We start from the raw sequence: 23,577 nt of genomic DNA on the forward strand, positions 1-23,577 counted from the left end.
TAGGTTTGTAACATCAGTTGAAGTCTGTAAGTGAAATTAAAAGCAACAAAAATTGGCCTATGGACTAGACTACGTGTTTTCATGGTGTGTTAGGCCATTTATTTGGTACAAAATTTAAAGAAAAGAAAAAAAAGCCCTGTAATCACTTTAAGTCTGTAACGCTTATGTTTTCTGTGTCTTAATGTCTGCTATGAATATAAAGAGAATGATTCTCCACTTTTTCTCTGTATTCATAGCTCTTTTTTATATTTAATCTATTCCCTAATACTTAGCATTATGGCAAATATATCATTTTAGTATCTATTTAGATTTTTTTATCATTCTCTGCAGTATCCAACAACAATTTTCCCCTTAATATTTTTTTACTTCAGAATAATAAGAAATTGTGTTAGTGTCTTAATAGTACATTTACCTGTGCATCATTGGCTGTTGGAGGCGATGAATATCAGAAGCCCTGGGATTGAAAAATAAGGATCTTTCTAAGAGAAGCAAAATTGAGGACAAAACCTGGTGGTGGGAAAAAGATAAGGGACACCTGGTGGTGGTTAGAGGACCTGCGGGTATAAAAGAACGGAAACGCCAACAGCAGTTGCCTCTCTGCCTAGCTTGCAGTAGGGTCTAAGACTTTGATTTTCATGACTGGACTATGCTCTAAATGACTATGCTGCCAGCAACTGTGCACTGATATCTGGCTGCCTTTACTTAGAACAGTTTAGTGGCTGAGAAGATTATTGTTAATATTATTGCTGTCAAGTTAATTCATAGACCCATAAAGAGCAGTAGCACTTCTGTGAGCATCTGCCAATATAATCTGTGACAGCTTGTACATCCAGCAGATCAAAACTGGATCCAGCCCTGCAATACCTGCTCCTTTTTCAGTTCTTCTGGTAGATCTTTCAGTTTGTGCACTACAGTGAAAGAAAGCAAAGCAGAGAGCCTGCTCTTATTTCCTCCTGTTTTATCTATATTATCTCTTTAATGTGAAATGCTATTGGAAAGGCATACAAAATCCAAAGATTGTTATTGATTTGTGCCAACTTACTCTGACAAAGGATTTCATGACAAATTTGTCAACCCTTGGACAATTATAATTTGGTGAAAACTAATAAACTGTAATTAAGGCATTATAAAGACATTGATTCATTAGCAGGCAGCCCATTAAATCATTATAATTATATCATAAAATGATTAAGGCAACAGAGTTAATGCATTTGAAGCCTGTGCTAAAGATGCATTTTTTTTTAAAGTGTGCAATCATATTTCTCTTGTATGTGTTCAAGTTTTATTGGTATTTTACTCCTCTCAGCTGGGCTGCCTTCCAGCAATCAGCATCTTCTCAATGTGTTCACTTCAAAATCAGTGCTTGAGGTCTAAGTCTCTCCCTTCTGTTTCAACCCAACAGGTGCAGGAGGTTGGTCTCCATCAGACAGCGATCATTACCAGTGGCTGCAGGTGGATTTTGGAAACAGGAAGCAGATCAGTGCTATTGCCACTCAAGGCAGGTATAGCAGTTCTGACTGGGTCAGTCAGTATCGGATGCTCTATAGTGATACAGGGAGAAACTGGAAACCTTATCACCAGGATGGAAATATCTGGGTAAGTAATTGTTGTTAAGTGGAAGCATACACTGTAGCAATGTTGATTGTGTTTTTAGGAACTGTACATCTCATAGGACTCTTCAGTGTTGTTTTTGTGAGGACAGGACTAAGCTTAGCTGAAAATATAATCATTCAAGCTGCAGCTGCTGTCAGGAGGTCTATCCTTGCATTAGCAAAGCCCATTTGGGATGATGGTAGTTGTCAGACATGCAGATATTTTTAGGGTTTTTTTTATATTCCTCAATGAGTCTCTTATGCTTTAGCTTTCCTTTCCCTGCCTTTTCTTTTTACTAATTTCATGGAGTAAATGTGAGACACAAAAGTAGCTTTGAAAGTTCTGCTCTGAAATGTAACATTTTGGAAGGTGATTTGTTCTTTGTCTATATATGTGCTGGGGAGCAGTTTTCTCATGTATGTATTGTTTTCTATATAGATGCTACAGGGATAGTTATGCTATAATAATTTTAGCAAAAAGCATATAATTTGGTTTTGTCTCTTACATTTTTCATGGATAAGCTGCTGATTTCATTCTTGCTGAAAACAGTAGCCTTCCATTTTGCTGACAAAACAAATGATGGCTATTATTTAATATGCCTCTCCTTATAGCAGTTCTTTGAGATGGTGGTTCTTTTTCAAACATATACTTTGAAAACATCAAAATGCTGTAATTCTTTTTGAAACCAAATTCAATAGATTAGCTGTTATGTCTCATCAGGAAAATATTGTCAAAGCAGACAAGGTGTAACATTGTTCTGGTTTAGATTCACACTTTTTCCAGATGTTTCTTTTATCAAGGTCTGTTGTTAAAAATGAATGCCAAATATAGAGCATAAGGTGAATGGTTTTAGCTGTATGAGAGAAATATGCTTAATATGCGAAGTACGTAGAGGCAGTCATTTTTTATTACAGTATTGATTTGTTGAAAAAGCCTCCACCATGTGCCAGATAGGATTCTGAAAGACGGAGAAATTAAAGCTGGGGGTACAGACAGGAGTGAAGAGGAAAAATATTGGGTGCTGCTTTAGAGTCCTTAGGACTTGGTGGTATGAATGTTGTTCATCAGGGTAGGGGGAAGCTCATGCTTAAACTTGATAAAATAAAAAAAAAAATCTCTTTTAAGACCACTCATGTATATTAAAATATTTATAGCCTTTAGGGTTTATATTATCTTAGATGTAGAAAAGCTTCTTCAACAACTACTATTGAAATAATGAAGAATTTATCTTGGGGGGGATGGGAGAGGGCTATGCAGCTGGTTGAGTGAAAGATGTATAAAGCAGGACAATTAGGCTGAGGAAAAAATCTGTTCTTAATAATTTGAAGGGCAAATATTTTGGCAATGTGTGATTTGGTTGATTTAGTCTCAGCTGTGACTATTTCCAAAGTGGCCCACTCTTCTGGGGGCTTTGTAGAAAATATTCTTATATTATCTCTTAAAACAGAAAGACTGAAAGCTTCTTCATGAAAGAACATTTCCTTTTTCTCTTTATTAGCAATTATGTATGTTTGGTGAATTCAGAGGGAATACTATTTGTCTATTATCGACTATCGATACCACTTGCAAAAATGTGTGGTGAGTTATGCAGAAGTTTGCAACTTCATTTGGAATACTAAATCTTTGGAATATACTTAGCAAGCTAGTTGCTGCAGTACTGCTACTGTTCATGCTCTGCAATTTTTATCCAACCTTAAAAAAGTAGTTTTTAAACAAAAAAAAAAAGCTGGAATAGGTAGCGCTTTTTTTTTCTTTTTTTTAAGAACAAAGGTGAGCTACTTGCAAAAAAAAAAAATAACTAGGGGTTTTGACTCTGCTTCTAACTTGTCTAAAACAACATTGTTTCTGTTGTTAAATGATGTCTGAGCCTTGGTTTAACCTTGAAAACACTGTGCTTATAGCTATAAGTAAGTCTTAAATTTAACAAGTTTCTAAGGCAGGGGAGATGCCTAAGCATGGAGCAATGCTGTTGAACTATTGTAGTACCGTTACGAGAAGACAGACTTTCCTGATGTGGAAATGGAGTGGTGCGGAATTTCACATCGCATCTTTCTCTTAGTGTCACTTTGTACAAGAAATTAAAAACAGCAGAAGCTGTGAGGGCCAGATCAGACCACATAAGCCAAGTATCCAGTGCTGGGAGTTCAAACTCATAAAGCCAGATTCTTCCTAGCTGAAATGATTGTGATTATTTAAAAAATCTCAGATTATTCTGGTGTCCTTAGAAATCCTTTTAGAAAGTATTTAGTCTTTCCCCTTGGAATTGTACCTTTTAGAAGTTTTATGCACAAGAGGAAGGCACTATATAGACTTTGATTAATGTCCCTCTTCCATCATCCCCATGTCTGAGTGTCATTGTTTCCTGACAACAGTAAATTAAAAATTAAAGGAGAAAGCAAAGAAAAAGAAGAAAATAGGAGTGCAGAGTTCAACAGTATTTAATACTGGTATAAAATGACATAGCCAGAAGAAAAGATATGGGAAAAAGAAGCAAATAAAAATAAATCTTGCGGGAGAGAGAGTGAAGGAGAAATAATTTCTAATAAAGATCTAGTTAAGAACAAACCATCATAACCTGCATAAAATGCTGAAGTGCCCCCCTTCTGTATGCTTTAGTCAGGGAGGAAAAAAAGTTCCATAATTATCTCGTAAGTAGGAGAGAAAGCAAAAGGCTCTCAGTAAGTCTGATGGGAAAAGTGCTTTCAAGGTGAATTTAGAGTAAGCTTCCCAGTTCTGTGAAATAGATTTTCTGATCCCACCCCTCCTGGGCTCTTGGATATTTTCAGTTTCCTTGAATTTTAATAAGATGAGTAAATGTGGCCTCTTTCCATAAAATGCCTAGCAACTAGAGAATTTTGATCTCCTCTCCTACCTTCACTCTTGTAGTCCGAGAACCTAGTTTTGATAGGTTATGAGGTTTCCCTTCATACATCAGTCCACTGGGGACTGATGCACACAATGTATCTTTGGTTTGGTATAGATGCTCATTTTGGTTTCAACATCAATGCCATCTATCTGTTTGCCTAAAGAATACGTGCAAGATGTGATTCTACATATAATACTGTTTGTATTTCCAAACTCAGATGTAGATGATGCCTCACACTAAGGATAATGCAAATATGCCCTATAAGTATAATAAGAAAATGCTGACATCTTATGGAAACATTGAGACTCAAAGTATAATCACTAGTGGCAGAACTAAGCACATCTAAGATTCAGGTGTTTCCTAAAGGAAGTTGGAAGATCCTTGGTACAATTGAAGACGACTTCTTTTACAATTTGCTTACTGTAGTAAAACTTGTGATCAGCTCTCATCCATCTCATTTTCTTATTCTTAGGAGTATCAAAGACAGGGTGATGAAGGAGAAGGTTACTGTAATTATGAGTTTTAAAAAAAAATATTGATGGGAAAGGTGGAATGCAGATGCTTTGCACGTAACCTACAAATTCTGTTCTGTAGGTGTCTCTTATCTTCAGCCTCAGTGAACATCAGTGGAGTCACAAAGGTGTAAAAGAAAGCAGATTTTGGTTTTTACAGAAAGTTTAGCCATGGACCAAGTGACTGCTGCTTCTGTTGAAAGAAATTGGTTTTTTTTTTGTTTTGTTGTTGTTTTTCTTTCAGTTTTAATTGAACTTTAAGAGTATTATGCAAAACACCTGCTTTTGTAGCTTTTGTAATATTTTTATTACTGAAAAGATACTAAGTTCATTACATAGATTTCACTATGAAGAATTATTTTTGGAGAGGAATTTAATTTATCTATCTACTGGCTTTAAGCACTTTTAAACTTTTTTTTAATTCTACTCATTTTGTTCCTCATTTAGGTTAAATAATCAGAAATCCAATAAGTTAAGTGTAAAATGAACTTTTTATTTCTCTGGACACTGAGGAGCAACTTACTGCTTACAAAATGCAGTCTCTTCATTTACGTGGTTCTCCTTGGTATTGAAGGAAGAAAGTACTGCACAGGAGATCTAGCTTGCACAGAAAAATGAGCTTTCAGCACTTCAGAGTATTTTGACGTAGTATTGAGACAAAATTCATTGTGAAAGGAAGCACAAGTGAGTTGTACGATTAACGTTTTCAAGTTGTGTGTGACTTCAGATGTTTAATACTCTTGGGTACCTTTGGAAATACCAACTATCAGACAGACCTAAAGTAACATTTAATGCCTAGGTAGAGATAAGGCAATCATCTGCAGCTCTACCTAGCTGAAATTACCTGGGAGCTCAGCATTTATGTTCATCCTGACATGCTAATTCTGGTTAGATTATTCAGAGAAAAAACTGCAAGCTTTATCACATTCCCAGTTCCTTCTACCTGCTCTACAGAGCAATGTTTATAGCTAACCAAGGACTTACTGCATGTGTCTTAGAGTACAATGATTTGTGTATAGCAACTACAAGTGAAGAAGAATAAATTCTAGCATACACCCACTCTGTTAGGACATGTAAGAATTACTTGCTTTGTAAAAATTGTCACTGCTTTTTCCATGAGAGACAACTTATTTCTATGACCCTAAACTAAACAATATTAATGAAGGATGCTATGAAAGAGTTCTTGAGTTTGATACTGACTGCTGCTCTCTTTTTTTTTGTGGTTAGTTTATAAGATCTTGAGTAGAAATTTGCAAATCATAGAAAGATTTGCTAGGTTAATGGGCATATGGGCCTGGATTTCTTGCCTTTTTTTTTTTTTAAGTACTTCTATAGTATTAAATTATCTTATTAAACAGATTTAGTTTATATGACATTATGCTGACTTGCAGTTATAGGAGCATTAAAAAATAAAAAATTTTATTAGAATGGTCTGTCATTTGTTGTCATTGGGCTGCTACTAGAATATCAAATACTGTGCAGACCTATTTAAACATGACAAGGTGATCTGATATATTAGTCAGTGCAGAAGTTTTAACTAGTGTTTATAGCAAGGCCCTGAAGTCTTTTGGGAATCTTGTGAATTTATTGTTGTTTTCTATTTAAGGATGCCCTGACCTATCCTGTCTGGGACAATTTTTATGTCTAGTATCTTGCTGTTTCAATAGCAATACCTGCAAGGTGACCAGTGTAATTCTTACTGGCTCTTAATTCTCCAGATATTTTATTACTAGAAACACCTTGTTTTAAATTTTAACTTTCTTTTCATGTGAGGGGAAAAAAACAACCAACCAAAAAAAAAAAAAAGCTAAAACAAAAGACACCTCATTTTTCTTCTGGAATCTTCTATGTGCCTGTTCTTAATTTCATTATGCCTTATCTTACCTGGATGTTACATCTTTGAGTCTCTGTCTCTCATGCATTTATCTTACAAAGATTGCTCCATTTACTTGCAGCAGCCAATATCACCTTTATGGCTGTATTCAGTGAGTGAGGTGTTGTAACTCCCATGAAAGTCAATATGTCTTGGCACTTAGTGCACATTGCTAACCTATATGTTGAGAGCCCATGACTGAAAGAGTATGGATACAGGAAAATATTTCTTTTACTGTACTGAAGGTAAACTCTCTTATGGATCTAATGTAACAGTCTCTGCTATTATGTCAAAAAATATAATAAAGTGTTGATAGGACACCTTTAGAAATTCACGTGGTTGGTGACAGGGAATTTTTAGAAATCCTGAAGAAAAGACCTTTACAGATACACATTCAGAGCTATCCTGATGAAACCTGTTTCCTAATCTTCTCTTCTCTGTGTGGAATCTGTTAAGAGAAATTGTAGATTTTTAAAGCATTTAGAGAAACACGCTTGAGGTTATCTGAAATATCGTGGCAAAGTATATCTATGCCAAATGCTGCCACAGCCACAGACTGTATTTGTACTAAAATGACAGAACATCTGATGACCTTTTAAATGTTGAAATACTAAAATTAACACCAAATTGAGATAAATGTTAATGCTAGTTAAAATCTGGACCTTTCTGAAAAATGAGAATAGATACTTCCAGGACTCTAACTAAGAATGTATTTCACATATAGACTGATTATAAGACTTTCTAAACATATTTTTGTTTAGAATCCTTGAGATCATGTATTTTGTTCGGGAAGAAAGACCTTTTATGTTATTTTTAACAGAAGCACAGGTTTTTGAGTTTGCCTATAATCTTAAATAACATTTAAGGGAAAGATACACTAATATTTTAGAAATGTATTTGATCCGATGGAAAGTTATGATTTTTTTCTTGACTGCAAGCTACTCATTCTGTTTATGAGAGAAAGATTCTATAATTTTAGTAGGCTATCTCCAGAGGCACAAGCAGAAATATTTTAAATAATCACAGAGTATGCCACGTAGATAAAAGACAAAATTCCTCCTAGTGCAGTGGTAGACAGTGTCCAGACTCTCCCTGAATTCTGTACAGGCCATTAAATAACAATCAAATTGGGATAACATATTGGAGGTTTGCACTGTAGTCTGTTAGAGCATTTCCATTCTAAAGGATTATTTTCTAATCTCTTGTTTTTAGCCTGAGGACTACTTGTCTGTTTATGTTAAACTATCAAATTTTGAACACAGATATCTAAAGGCAGGCACCTAAATCCATTTTTTAGCTCTCAGATGGCTTGGTTTTCAAATACCTTAGAGTGTCATCATCACACAATGAATACAATGCGCAGGTCCTTAAGCATGCCTGCAAGAGTGCATTGTGTTCTTAATCAGCTCAGCAATGGCAATACTCATAGTCATGGCTGAACAGCATTCCGTCTCAGCAAGCAAATTTTTTTAAGACGCTTTGTAGCTCATGCATAGCACCGAGCAAGACCCGCACTAACCCTGCACTGGGCTTGCATAACAGTAATGCTTCCAGTTCTCAGATGGTATGTACAGAACTGAGTGAGTGCTGCAATAGACTTAAAACTCCTAGCATAGTTATGTAGGTTGTCCTCAATCCCTTCTAGAAAGCCTGAATTACCTGCTTAGGTGATTGAACCAGAGCTGAATTTTCTAAGTTTTTAAATTTTCATGGGTTCTCTGTAGACGCATATCTTAATCTAAGCATTCAAATATACTGAATGTGACAGAATAAAATTGACTGCAGCAATTTCCTTGCTCCTTGTCAGCCCTCTTGTTTGCCTACCATATGGATGGGTTTTGCCTTGAAGCTAGAACTAACATCTGAGGTTTCCTAACCTTTAGGAATATTCTATGATGCATCTCATTACAGAAACCAAAGTCAGCTATAAATTGCAGATAGACATGAAAGCCACATGCATCAAAGAGGGGAGAAGCACAGAATACGTTAGGGTTGATTTGGCTCTTAATTTCAATAGTTAGCAGTTTGGGCAAATCTCGGACACCATCCAGAATTACATAGCAGTAGTAACCTAACCGTGGTTCAACATTTCAGTCGTAATTGTGCATTTGCAAAATTCCTTAGAGTTCTGATCTGGTAAACACTCCCATGCCGAACTTCAGTTGTTGAAATTGAAGTAATAAGACTGCTTAAGACTGAGTATACATGGTCAGGGAGCGCATCCAAGTGTGTTGGTACAATACTTGGGGAAAAAGGAGTATTTGTCTTACTGAAATTCTTTGGGAAGTACCATACCGCAGGTAATAAACACCTTGCTTAAATGTTAGGGAGGTGTAAAGCAGGAAATGTTCTGTTTTTGTTTGCTTGACACTGACGAAAATGAAACTGCACAAAGTTGTGATGCATCAGTCTGTACTCTCTGTGGTTTTGTATAATATAATTTGCTATAAATAGTTGCTGGTTTAGATATGATAATATTTTTCACAACCTTCTATAGTGTATGTGCTTATGCACACAGATTATGAGTTTTTCTCTACTAAAAACTGTTTTAGTTATGAGAATAAAAGTAAAAAAAAAAAAACAACAAACCAGAAGTTTCTGAATTGCAGTCCATCAGTGTTAGACACAACAGACGTGTTCTAGTAAGGCATTACTGCGAATTAATACCGCTGTAATTCTAATTTCTTGTAGACAAATAGAGGAAAACTTGCTTTAATGTGTTTCTAGCCTCTCTAATGTGTCTATCAGACTGCTTTATTTTATGTACATACGTTTAACTATAATGACATAATATAAACTTAAAAAGCTGTAATAGGATTTGCATTCATGTAGTTGCAGGCAAAATTGGTTCATATTGATCGTTAAAACCTGATGTGGAACCATTCCATCTACTTGTCTGCAGCAAAAATACTATGATAGAGAAGTAAGTCTTGGCTACTGTAGCAGTACAGGCTCAGTAAGAACTAAGTCTTGTCTTAGCCATGGTATAAACTAGTTTGGGTTAGCTTGGTGATATCCTTACCAATAGTGACCAGCTGACAATGATGATTTTTCTCTTTAAGTATTAAGCACAAAAATCACTGGCTATGCTGAATGCTGAGTTTGTCTTAAATGCTAATTTTAATTTGCATGTTTTTCAATCTGTTCACCTGAAGTTAAAGAAGTGCTTGGTGAGCATTTGTGTGTGCATTCATCCTAATGAGACTATCCATAGGAAGAAGTTCCTCCTGTTTGGAGGAATAGTTGCACTGTCAAAATGTTAGGAAGAAGTGTCAAAAATCATTGTCTTGCAAACTGCTTTCAAAGTGTTATTCCATCTTTGTCTTCCAAAATCAGGAATCAAAATTCTCCAGAAAACAAACTGATATATTAATGGGTTTCTTGCTCTCTGATCTGTTCTCTGAAAATGCTAGAAGCAAGCTTATACGATGAATCACCGTGATCCTGAAGGTTGTATATTTTCATGTTTAGGTCATAAACACAGTAGATTATAGGAGGAAGTGACTTTAAAAAAAAATAGGAAAGAGTGTACTTCAAGAAAGAATGACACACAGGCTTCTGGCCAAATCCATCCAATTGCTTGTACAAAACTTTTTGCAGTATGTGATTTGCAGTCCTTTTAAACTTAAAAACATTGAAAGTGACTGGGAGGGGATGAGGAGGAAAAATACTCTTTAGCTCATCACTAATTTGACCTCAGTTATTTCATTCTTTTGAAATATGTAAGAGTATGAGATCAGTTTCTGATGTGTGACTTTGTTCAGTACACTGTGTTACAATATTTAGACAATGAGTTATGAAAAAAGACAACACCAGCTGAGGATAGGTTCAGTCTTTTTTTCTAAACATTTTGGTTTTATTGGTCCATATCATAGATTCACTGGAAACGGAGTACAGCTTTGGACACATACTTTTCTTGTTCCCGTCAAGCCAGCCTCCTTAATTCGTAACAGATTTAACCAAAGTGCCATAGAGACAGAAGAGAGGAAGGAGAGGGAGAGCACTGTTGGACAAACACTCTGAAGGTGTGCATCTTTAAAGCAGCATTTTCAAAGTCATAAAGAGTTCATATTCGTAAATCAGGTAATTCCCAGTGCTCCAAGAAATAAGGCAAAACTGCTGACATGATGTTGTTGTTAAGTTTTTGTAGAGAAAATTAGTTAAAATGCAATTGGGAGTGACAGTAACACAAAATTAAGGCTTTTGAGACTTGAAGTTTATGATTATATTACACTGAGACTTCTTTTTTTTTAGATATAAAAAGGGTGGAATAGAGGTTCTGCAGCAGAGGTAAGGGACTAGCTTAATGTTTGGTTAATAATGAGATAATAAAGGCAGAGGTCAAATTCTCTCTGTATAAGAGAGGGAAAAGAAAGAGTGCATCAACTTTGTACCATATTAGACAACAAGACCATGAGAATTCTGCAGATATTAAATGGCTGAACTTTTACTATGTCCAAAATTAAAAAAAAAAAAGTTAGCTTAAGGGGAGAGGAAGGAGGGGACATCCTGGAAACCTCAAGTATTTAATCAGTGAAAGTAAGCCAAGAGAGAGGGAATTCCTGGTGCATGAGAGCAGATGCTAATGATAGACCTCATGCTGAACTCTGGAAGAGCTTTTTGGCATGGTCAGGCTGACTTGTGTCAGGCAAAAATTAGTTTATCTACAAATAAAATGAATCAATCACAAGAACTTGGTTTTGACTATCTCATGAGGCAACCTATTGATTAGATCTTTTCCTCATATTTCTTTCAAGTGTGTGACTAGTGGAGTGCTTTTATTATTGCTTTTGTTGTTTAGCATGAAGTTACTGGCAGATACATTAGTTCAAACTGCTTTAAGATTTATTATTCTATCATTATTTTCAAGGCTACGTTGATAAGAAACTACTAAATATTACTACTTCCTTTTATGTAGACCCAAAGGTTGTTTATTCTTTCTCCAAGAGGAATGAGTCAGAATAAACTCCTCTAGCTGGTGGTAGCTCCAGTCTAGAGATATTCTGTCACTTCAGGACAGACTTCCTTTGAACAGCAAGCACACCTAGAGCTGCATAGTAAAGACTCTCCCCAGACATGACATGGTCATAAAACAAAGCCTCCATCACTTTTCAGGACTTCTGTATGATGACTTATCCTGGTATAGATTGCCACTAGATATGTTAGAATCCTGCTTACATTATAGCTGGATTTGCAACAGAAAGGTGATTTTTTTGTTTGTTTGTTTTAGGAATTCTTGAGGACTTAAAAAATAATTCATGGCTTTCTTGTTCTTGCACACATAACATTTTTCGCATCTCTAGACTGCTTGATATGTGTGAGGAATATCTTGGGAGTGAAAAGAGAGAGAAATACATAACCTGCCGATTCTTAGCATTTTGGTTAATGTATTAAAACCAGTGGATTAACATATTTGTTGTAAATCCTTTGACATAATATGCATTGGAGAGGAAGAAGTTCATATTATAAAAGGTGCAAACCTGCTCCCCTCAATTAGTATCATAGTTGTAAAAGCTGTGAAATTCAAAATTATTGTGATTTTAAAATACTTAAGCAAATACTGTTGTCCCAGTTCAGTTTGAAGGCTAAAAGCTTCATTATTTGAAATAAGATTTTAAGTTATTGATTTATGGATAATGGATATAGCTATTAATATTGTAATTAAAGAACACAATTTCTATTTATTTGAGGATTGCAAATTTTATAAAACGGCTTTGCTGAAAAGCTGCTTATCATATGTGTATTGTATAAGTACAGGAAATGTAAAAAAGCTGCAGAGATGCATAAGCTACAGGAACATAAAATTTCTATTCTATTAGTAACTCATAAAAACAAGCAATGGCACTGAAAACAACTGGTGAAAGTCAGCCTACTGATAAAGGCAATAGAACACTGTCCTTTCCACAACTTGTGTTGCTGCTTTAAAGTACAGCACTGTAGGAACATTACATGTCTCAACACAGATCCACTCCTTGAAAGTGTCAGCACCAGCAGAGCATTAGTAGGCAGATAGCAGCAATCTGTGAAGAGAGATTTAAGAGGAAAGTAGGACTTCCTCTTCTCAACAACAACTGACTATGCCTGACCTACGAAGGTGAGGTTAAACTGTCATATGTAAACAATCCTCACTGCTTCTTTCTGAATAAGGCATCTGCATAATGACATCCTTTTCTTTTTCTAGCTATATTTCAACCTCTTTTTTTTTTTTGTCTTCACTAGTTTGCAGTGTTTGCAAGACACTACTGCTCATTCTACTCTCAAGATAGTTCTTTCCACTAGAGCACGTCTCTCCTTGAAGTTCAGTGGTGTTCTTGCACACACTAGAACCAGTCTCCTGTCAATAAAAAACACCTTTGATCTTTCCCATAGTTTGATTCCACTTTCCTGCTGGTTTCAAAACAAATTACACTGGGTGTAACATACCCAAGTACAATGTAATGGATTCAGTTTGCTGCTAACTTTATTTTCTTCTCTTATGGCGATTTTCATTGACTTTTCTCTGTGATTTTTTTTGTATTCTCTGTGCATTGAAGGTGGAGAGAACTTTGGGGTTTTTTTTGTTTTGTTTTGTGGTTTTGGTTGTTTTGTTTTGGTTTTTTTTTGACTCTTCAGAAGTCTTTAAAGACACCTTTTTCACAGAGAAAAGATCATACAAAGAAAGCAAGGTCAGAAATCAATTTTGTTCTACTGTTTTGGCGTTCCTAGCCTGAATACAATGAAATACTTATACTTTTCTTTTTCTTATTTCACATCTTCCAACATTAAACTGTAATGAGATACTTTTAAATAAAGAAGTTGAAATTTTCAGTTTTGTGGGGACATTTACTGCATATTCATGTTTCATATAACCACTAGCTCTTAGCTGGTCTAAAGTGTGGTTACACAAACTAAGACAGGCAACATCAAATCAGAATGGACCTTAAGCCTTGAAGCACTTAACGGGTGAAGCAGGAATATAGTAATGCATAAATAGTCCAATGTGATACTTGAAAGAGTCTCTTCTCTTACTATAAATTTTATTGTAAAATATAATATTTTTTTCAAATAATGGCATTAATATACTGAATCTGGTGCATTATGGAGTATGGTTCACCATGAAAATGTTTTGATCTGTTTAAAAACCTGTGTGTGTGGCACATGGACAGAGAAAGCAAATATCACAGATATGGATTACCTCTTAAAAGAAACAGACTTGTAGGATCAGTGGTAGAGTCAAGGAGATGCAATGGAGATTTCGGTTCTCTGAACTATGTTAATATTTGATATGGGTAGACAATGTGTAATGTCATAGATGCTAAAGAGTTTCCTGGTGCTAGTTAGCATTGTTTCTCTACTCATCATTGAAAGCTGAAGCCCAAAGAACAATATGTTGTCATGCAAACAACAAAAAAAACCAACCAACCAAACAAACAAAAAACCAACAAACCTGTTATGAGTATTCCATAAGGTTTTAGAAATACATATGAGATACAGATTTCTGATATAGTGTACAGATGGATGCTCTGGGTATTTGACAGGCTAGAGAGGTGGGGCCATGCAAACTTCATGAAGTTCAACCAGGACAAATGCAAGGTCCTGGACATGGGTTGGGGCAATCCCAAGCACAAATACAGGCTCGGTGGAGAATGAGTTGAGAGCAGCCCTGAGGAGGACTTGGGTGTGCTAGTGGACAAGAAGCCCAACAGGAGCTGGCAATGTTCACTTGCAGCCCAGAAGGCCAACTGCATCTTGGGCTGCATCAAAAGAAGTGTGGCCAGCAGATTGAGGGAGGTGATTCTGCCCCTCTACTCTGCTCTCGTGAGACCCCACCTGGAGTACTGTGTCCAGTTCTGGAGCCCTCAACAGAAGAAGGACATGGACCTGCTGAAGCAAGTCCAGAGGAGGGCCACAAAGCTGATCAGAGGGCTGGAGCACCTCTCCTATGAGGACAGGCTGAGAGAGTTGGGGCTGTTCAGCCTGGAGAAGAGAAGGCTCCAGGGAGACCTTATTGCAACCTTCCAGTACCTCAAGGGGGCCTACAGGAAAGACCAGGAGAGACTCTTCATCAGGGCCTGTTGTGACAGGACAAGGGATAATGGTTTCAAAATAGAGGGAGGTAGCTTCAGATTAGATATTAGGAAAAAATTTTTTACACTGAGGGTGGTAGAACACTGGAACAGGTTTCCCAGAGAGGTGGTTGATGCCCCATCCCTGGAAACATTCAAGGCCATGTTGGACGGGGCTCTGAGCAACCTGATCTAGTTGAAGATGTCCCTGCTTCTTGCAGGGACGTTGGACTAGATGACCTTTGAAGGTCCCTTCCAATCCTAACTATTCTATTATTCTGGAAGATCAAATGTCACCTGATATGGGAAAAAAGGCAGCTGTTACCCAAAAGCTCTGTGACTACATTAATGTAGAAGCTGAGCCAGCTCTGATACAGCCTGCTCACTGTGGACCAAGAAAAAACTGGCTCTGATTGATAGATGAAGACAAGGAAAGAAGGGAGGCAATAATAGACAAGGAAGAGTGAAAGCAGTAGAGTGGGAGAGCAGAGAGAGTGGGAGAAAAAAATGATGCATCTTTGATTCTCACTCTCACAAGAACTCGTACTTATAGCTATAGGAACAGGCTATAGTTCTCCATAGTGAAGCTTATCTTTCTTAATGGTGACATTATCTTTTTCTTCCTGCAATTTCTTTCTCTGCTTACTGTGCATCTTTTGGCTCATTCAAGAAATTACTCCGGGGTTACACACTAGTCATTTAATGGCTTCCTGAGTGTAACAAATGTATTGTGGAAAAAATAATACTGTAGTATTAACTACAGGTTATACAGAAATGTCTAAAAGTAGCAAGTAAGTTAAAAAGGCAGTGCAACTTTCAGAGGGTTCTAATACATGACCTGGTGGTCTTTATATCTTTTTCACCTAGCTGTAAGCACAACTCTCTCAGCCTGTGCTCGTAGGAGAGGTGCTCCAGCCCTCTGATCATCTTCGTGGCCCTCCTCTGGACTCTCTCCAATATCTTCTTCCATCGTATCCCCTTGTCAGCAAACCTCTGATCAAATCATGGCAGCACTGATGTGTCTGCTCAAAATGGTAGATATGTTTCCCATCTCACTCACACACTGTCATTTTACCTGAAATTTTAAAGTGTAAGGAAAATTCGGTCGATGCTCAATCTTGATATGCTTATGACTTTTTCTTGATTTGAAAAAGTTATAAGTAACCCCGAACAGGATGTGAAGTGGCTTATTAACTAAGCCTCTAAACCTGCTTTAGATTACTTCGTTTTCCTCTCTCTAATGACAAATCATATATCTGTCTTCCACATATTAAAGTGAGGGAACCATGAGGCCTGATATGATCTTTTCTCATGTAGTCATTGTAATTAGTGTCATTGTCATATCTGTGAACCATCCTTCCTGGTTAATGTAGTACTGTTTTTTTAATGCACTAATAAACTGTGTACACTTGTCACTCAGCAAAGGCTGTAGCTCAAACTGTTTGTTTCGGAGGGGTTAAACCTGTGGAGAATGTTACCTCAGTGCTAACTGTATCCCCACAGACTTTTCACAATGTTGCTGTCTTTCATTAGGACCCCTTCATTTGCTGAGGGCAAAATAAAGCCGCAAACTCCCTGAGAGCGGAAAGAGCACCAATAACTGAAGCTGTAGGAAAGCAATATGGGAGTAGAACTGTCCACCTCAAAGACTAAGAGCTTAGCTGAAGGCAGCTTTGCTAAAAATGAAATGACTATTGATGCATTGAAATGCAAGTCTTTAGGGTAACAAAACCAAGCAAATACAATGATAAGAAAATAATCATTTTAAGAGCCAGGTTTCGTGTTCTGTCACTGAAAATTAAGTTGTGCATGTGGCACATCCTCATTTTGCTTGGATCTCTCTGAAGTTATCTGGTGACTGGAATCGCCATTTGAAACCAATCTGTACACTGCTGAATGCCACTACTGCCATTTACCCCTATTGAGTATCTTTTGGCTGCACTGCTAAATTTAAGTTCATCTCTGTTAAATAAATTAGAGGTAGCATAAATTCTAAGCACTGTGTAAAAATACTTCTATACCTGTAGTCGCTTTTTTCTCACTCCAGATGCAAACCTTTCAGGTCTGGTCTTTACCAGCTGTTTATGTGCCACTAATGTAAAAGCACTTTCACTCTGTGCTTTCTAAAACTAGGTTGTGGAAATGCTGGTTCTTAGTCAGTTTAATCTGAGAAAGCTGTACTGTGTGGGACTTGTTTGGCAGGGTTATCTTGATGTCCTTTAGATAGACTTTTATATGATAAATGAACTAAGAGATCACTACCAGACAGTGTCAAACAGTCCTACTCAGAAATGTCATTTCACCAGCAGAATAATTGGCCTGAAAAATGACTTCTAGAGATTTACACTGTAATCTTCATAAAATAAGCCTTTACTGAAACTATGGGAGGGAGCAGGGATGACAGTTTTGCTGCATGTATGGTGCTCTGTATATGGGCATTATTGACATTAAATCAATATTGGTATTAAGACAAACTTGTCAGTAGACTACAACTAATAAAAAATAAACCTGCTGTGACTTTAAAAATGGTATCTCATGGAATGCTTATGGTGTTACAGTAGCAGACAGGAGAAAACAGAGGAAAAGACCTGGACAAAGGGAACAGAGTATTGCAGAACATCAATAGCATTTCAAATAAAGAAATATTATACATCTGCTTGCACACATAAAAATCTCAGTTGTTACTGAGATGTTCTTTTAAAGCCTTCAGCTGTCCTCATTAATTCCCATAGTGGAGTTTCAAATTTGAGAGTTCACCGTCCTCTTACTGTAAAATTAATTTATAACATTGGTCATATTAATCTTGAAAGTGTTTCTTTTAAAGTGAAAAGATTGTATCTTAATTGAAGTAATCTGAATTCCCAGCTTAAAGTGATTTTTTTGAAATGAAATGTGTTAATGATAACCTCCTAACTTGAAGTTAGTGGCTGTTTGACAAACCTACAGATGTTTGTACTGTTTAATTGTACCACACACAAAGTTTATGAAAACCAAGATAGTTTGATCCAGATTTGGATTACATTCCTTAGCTTGTGTTTTGTTGAATTACATGAGACCTTCTCTTTTATCTCTTATGTCACTAAGCACTGTGACCTTTATGTAATAATTTCAGTCTTGATTGTACTACATAAATTGTGAGTATTACAGAAAAGTGTATGACTGAAGATGTGTTCTGAAAGAAATTTGCAAAACCAGCAGTTCAGTAAAAGAAACAAAGAAGCTTATTGAGATAAGGTCGTTAAAATGCTAACAACCCTTATTCAATAGGAGACGTTTATTTGAACTACAGCAGATGTTGGATAGCCTTTGAGAAGAAATTGGGAAGCATTAAGGACAAATTTCTAGGGCTATATTCACAGAAACAGCACAAAGCTTTCAAAACAACCCTTTGATCTGAGCAAAGACTACTTGATCTACCAATGCTAATTGGGAAGGGCCTATTCTTGGTTTGAAGGGCCAGAAGTGTAATTAACAGTGTAAAGTGATGTTGGGTTAAAAGTCTGATATTAATGTGAAATTTTAATATTCCTAAGTATCACAAGAGCATAAACAGAAGCAAGAGTCCGGAAAGATGACCAAAAGTTCTACTTACAATGGCTTACACAGGAACAGACCTTAACTCAGGATTTTAATGCTGAATAACCAGTACCTTGTAATTACAGAATGGGTCTTCAAGTAGCCATTATATTGTTCTTGCTTGAGAGACAGACTGATAGGATACACAGCCATTGGTGAGATTTATCATTTAGAAACTATACATCAGTAATGGCTGCTTGCAAGGACAAGGTATTTTCTTCCTGAAATAATGGATTTATCAAGGCTTTTTCTGAGGTAACCATACACATGTTGCAAATCAACAACTAAAGGGGCAGACTGTATTAAGAAATATTATTACTAACACTCACTGAGTGAATTTGATTTATGGGAGACGTTTTGACCCTGAAAGTGAGATAAAGCATTCAGTACAGGACAGGTTGTTGAAGAGAGAATCTGCCATTAATCTTCTAAAAAGGATGATTTTTCTTTCACTAAAGGGAAAGATTTCTTGCTGTTACTAATGCAGCCTCATAGGCTGCATTGCTTTAGCATGTTTTATGCTCTCTCTAGTCACTTCTGCACTGTTTCATGTTGGGCAAACCTTGTAACCAACATGGACAATGTTTTTGAAAAAAAAAATATTCTAGAAAGTTTATACCAGTGACTAGACAGTTCTTTCCATCAAAATAATAGCACAAAAGGGGAAGAAAATACAGCAAGCCTGTTCATATACCACTGAAGACAGATTTAATGGATCAATGCAACTTAGAGGAGAAAGGACAGGCTATCAATTGCTGCACAACTTGTGGATGTTGGACTCCATAAGAAGAGACATGACATATTAGTCTCACTTATTTGAGAGAACATGATGAGTCCTTAAATAGTTTCTACCAAAAACTGCTACCAGGTGACAAAAGTAGCTCTCTATTATGCATGTTTCATCAGAACCACGAGGCTTTTCCTTTGAGGAGCTTCTTATTAATATCCAAGGAAAGGAGCAATTGCTTTCAAGAACTTTTACATGTACCAGGCAGAAAAGAAGAGAGCACAGCAAGGGTATGTCATAAATATGTAAGCAAGTTGCAGAAAATAAAAATGTTAGAAATGTTGATCTTTGTGGATGAACTTGCTCACTTCCCGGTAAAACACCAACTACCAAAAAATTTATGCCACAGCAGATAAGAAAAAGTAGTCAATTTTGAGGTGCCTTTCTGATAACCCAGGGTGAAGATGGTCTTTATGAGTCACCACCACTTCTACTCAGAGGGCAATGAACAAACTTAAGTCAGATTTATTGCTGCATTTTAAGGGGCATATTTTTGTTGATTTTACTTTCCCTGATCTTGACGTCTTAACTCAGCAAGAAGTTTTTTGTCATCCAACTCCCACCTGTTTACTATGACTTAAATAACACTGGGATGTTGTAAATACTAACAAAGGGGTTTTTTTTTAGATTTTGAAAAAAGTTTCCAAGCATAGCTATCATGTAAAAACTGTAATATTTCCCTTTATAGGCAAACCTTATCCAGCTGATCACTATACACACCATACCACTTGATGTTAACTTGTGTCTTAGAAATAAAGTGTTATTCTTTCAGAATCATCTATATTGGTCTGTTTGCATAAAATACCAATATTTCATTTGGAGGCTAATGATAGGGAAACATCTGTTCATCTCGTGGTCAAAACATTTAATGATGGTCCATATGATGTTTATGGATAAAGTCAGCTTCAGTGACATAATAAGACCCCAGTTTGGTTCTGTTCTAGTTTATGTCATGATAGCTCCGTGAATCTACAAGATAATTTTTAGTCTTCAACTACCTGCCAAAATTGAATTCTTAATTGCTATTGCTTTAGCAAGTAGCATTAATACTAATCCTGCATTTACATTTTTTTCACAATGATAAAGTAGAGTGGCACCCACATATGAGACTTTTACTCAAATGAGTTATTCTGTTTAATATTAGTCAACCTATCGCTTTTTTTTTCAGAGGCTGCATTGTCATCTAAGTGAGTTGAGATTATTCACCTTAGAAAAATGTGCGGTTAGCACTTTTAGCATCTATAAATTGCTTTTATTTTTTTTGGTCATGTTCAGGCAGCAGAAAGGGACAAAGAGGGAAGGGTCACAAATGATGATGAGATTATATGATAGTAATGGTTAGGTTATATGGACAGGAAATGTTCATGCCACATGAGCTAACAAATTTTCTGTGACATGTGAAAGTTGCAGTCTAGTGGGGTAGGTACTAGGTTTTGATCTTGGCTAAAGCCAGTCTGCATGTCTCTCAAAGCACCAGTCTATTTTGAAGACTGCTGTTTATAGAGGTGGGCCTTTCTGAAAACTAGTTGGTGAGGCTTTTGACAGATTTTTATTATATGTTACTTAACTCTTATTTCTGTTGAAATCTTCTGTTTGTTTGCTTTCCTACATCACTTAAGCGTATCAGGACTTGTAGAGTTGTTTTGGAAATAGAAAACGTTTACTTTTTTCTTTTTCCAGTGGTAAATGTAGATTAGTTCAGGAGTAGAATATCACATTTGCTGATCAAGCTAACTGGATCAAAACAGGGAAACTGATCTGCCTAAAATCAAAAGTAGTTTATTATTGTATTCACAAACACAGAGAAAAAAAAAAAAAAACCCTTTCTTGTTCGTATAAGAATTGTCCCTCTAAAACAAATAACCAAGTAAGTAACCAGAAATCAATGTCTAAAACCATGCTTTTTTGTCAGTCTGTTTTATGTTGACAGTTGTTTTGTAGCTTCACTGAAGGAAATCTAATGCTCATTAACAGCTCCTTGAAGTAATTCCTTCTAAATATATCTTTACTTCTTAACTGTTTTCACTACAACATACAATCCATAACCCTAATGCCAGTTTTTCTGCAATTTCTGCCAGAAATGCTGCTTGGTAATGTGAGTTAATAGCTATGCAGTTTCTGACTGGTTTTCGACACAGCTGGAAATTATCGTTCTGTTTCTACAAGTGTGAAATTCCCATCAAGAATAATGAGAGAGGCTATGCTGACCTCTCCTTCAGGAATCAGCTATCATTTGAAAGTCTATTTCTGAGCACAGGCATGATTAAAAAAAAAAGATTTGGAGGTTTATATTTGAGCTTAGGCAACAGCCAATACATGCTGCACAGAGTATATGTACTGGTAATACCTCAAAAGTCTCTTCTCTCTTCTGTCATTTAAACATCATATTATGTAACTTCTTTATGCCAGTCTTTACTTAAAAAAACCCAATGAACTAAGTCATCAAATACGTGATCTTGTCTCCAAATCCTTCACAGATCTCTCAAACTCTTGATGCATTTACATTGGATCTGAAAATGCCAAATGTAATCTACCTTAAACTCTCTGTTTATGGCTGGTTCCCTGGAACTTTGTATTTTATGTGTCCGTTTTTAGGCTTGATTAGTATTTTATGAGCCAGTTGCTCATTTTGATAATGAAAACTTTGCATTCTGATGTTGCATGGTGATGGCAACAATCACCATGTCTGCTGTATTAAAAGCTAAGGGGGGCAGAGGAGGAAGGCAGGGCAGGGAAGTGGTGTTAATTCTTCTAGATGCTGTAAACAGCATAAAACCATGTTTTACCATTTTATTCTTGCTACCTTACTGGTAGCAAGAATAAATACTATTCAATAAATACTATTCAATATTAGTCTAAGTGAATAGAACTTAATTAAAAGGATAGCAAGGCTAATCATTTTGTTATCAGAGAGTAAAATGGGATATAGATACATGTTAACCTGTTCATAGCTGAACACTTGATTAAGTTGAGCTCAACTTATTCTTTATTACTCAAGTTTTAAGAGTTTACATTATTTGTCCCTTCTCCTATAGCCTAACATTTCCTTAGTCTGCTTAAAATAATAATAAACATATATGCCTTTTAAGACTTAATTTTTTCATTAAGTTTGGTTTTTCATAGAGATTGGCTTTCATTGTAAGTAATTTGAGAATGTAGGTGCAGAGAAAATGGATTAAAACTAGAATGGGGAATAGGGATGGTAAACACAGAGTCTTTGGCTAAATGGAAAGCTCAATGCAATTAGTTAGCACTAGCTGTCTCTCTCAAGTATCTGAAAAATACCTTTCATTTGTCTTATAAATATGTCTATTGTATTAACTGGAGCATTCCTGAATTGTTTTACAGCAGTGTCTAGAGAAGACTTGAGAAGGTCTCACTTACAGCAGTACAAACACCTTCCTCATCTCAAATTTCCATGGAAATACTTTGGCCCATTTTAAATCTGTTTACCTTGGAAGTTAATCATGAGCAACCACATCATGGTGGTGAAGGTTTCCTAGTAAAACTGTTCTCACTTCTTTTAAATGAATTTATTGAGGAAACAATTAATATTCACACCCTTCACAAGTTTTTTGGTATACGTTTATGTCTGCCTATCAGGGCCTCTGATTCTACATGTGAATGACAAGAAATCACAAGGAGCAAGTAGGATTAAAATGAAAAGTTAATTATTAATGACTGAAAACTTCAAGCATAAAATAAAGTCTCTGGCTGTGGTAGGATTCCAGTTCTACTGAATCTCTTTTGTAGTTTTTTTTCAGATTTTCTCCCCAATGAATAATGTACATCCATAGGAAGCTCAGAAGCTTTACCTTTTCTTTTTGTTATCACTGGGAATACTATGACCAACAGCTGGATGCCTCCTACCTGTAACTGGCTCCTTTCTCTTGGTGTGAAACGATAGGGAATAGTGGTAGTGTGGTAGCAAATTAATTGCCTGGACTAGGCACCCCTTTTCTTTCCCCAAACAACCCTGAAGCACACAGCAAGTTGAAAAAGGGAAACAAGTTTTATTCCAATCCCAAACCTTCTACATAAGCAAGGTAAAATGCCACTAAGCACCAGTAAATACTAGGCTTTTGTTGGGGCTGGAGTAAAGCCTCATGAAAGATTTCCAATATATCTGTTGCGAAGTCTTTGCAAAAGACTTATTTTATATGATAAATGCACCAAGTAGACTTGTAAACCACAGTAAGGAAAATTAATGTGTTGTGCAGTACAGTGGTGGTGTCTTGATGTGCGTTTGTTTCAAGCATGTGAACAGAGCAATATACAACTGCCAGGCAGGGGGTGGTTATTTGCGTTTTCCATGTTGGTTGAAA

General features: G+C 36.3%; 1 protein-coding gene across 1 annotated transcript in view; it reads left to right on the plus strand.

The window, feature by feature from the left end:
- Positions 1-23,577, plus strand: part of CNTNAP2 (contactin associated protein 2) — a 1,234,090-nt gene that overhangs the window by 409,955 nt on the left and 800,558 nt on the right. The window contains exon 3 of the mRNA XM_086743072.1: positions 1,403-1,596. Coding sequence (XP_086599198.1) covers positions 1,403-1,596 — 194 coding nt within the window. The remainder of the gene's footprint in view (positions 1-1,402; positions 1,597-23,577) is intronic.

This window comes from Chlamydotis macqueenii, chromosome 2, assembly GCF_036417535.1.
Source record: "Chlamydotis macqueenii isolate bChlMac1 chromosome 2, bChlMac1.mat, whole genome shotgun sequence".
NCBI lineage: Eukaryota > Metazoa > Chordata > Aves > Otidiformes > Otididae > Chlamydotis > Chlamydotis macqueenii.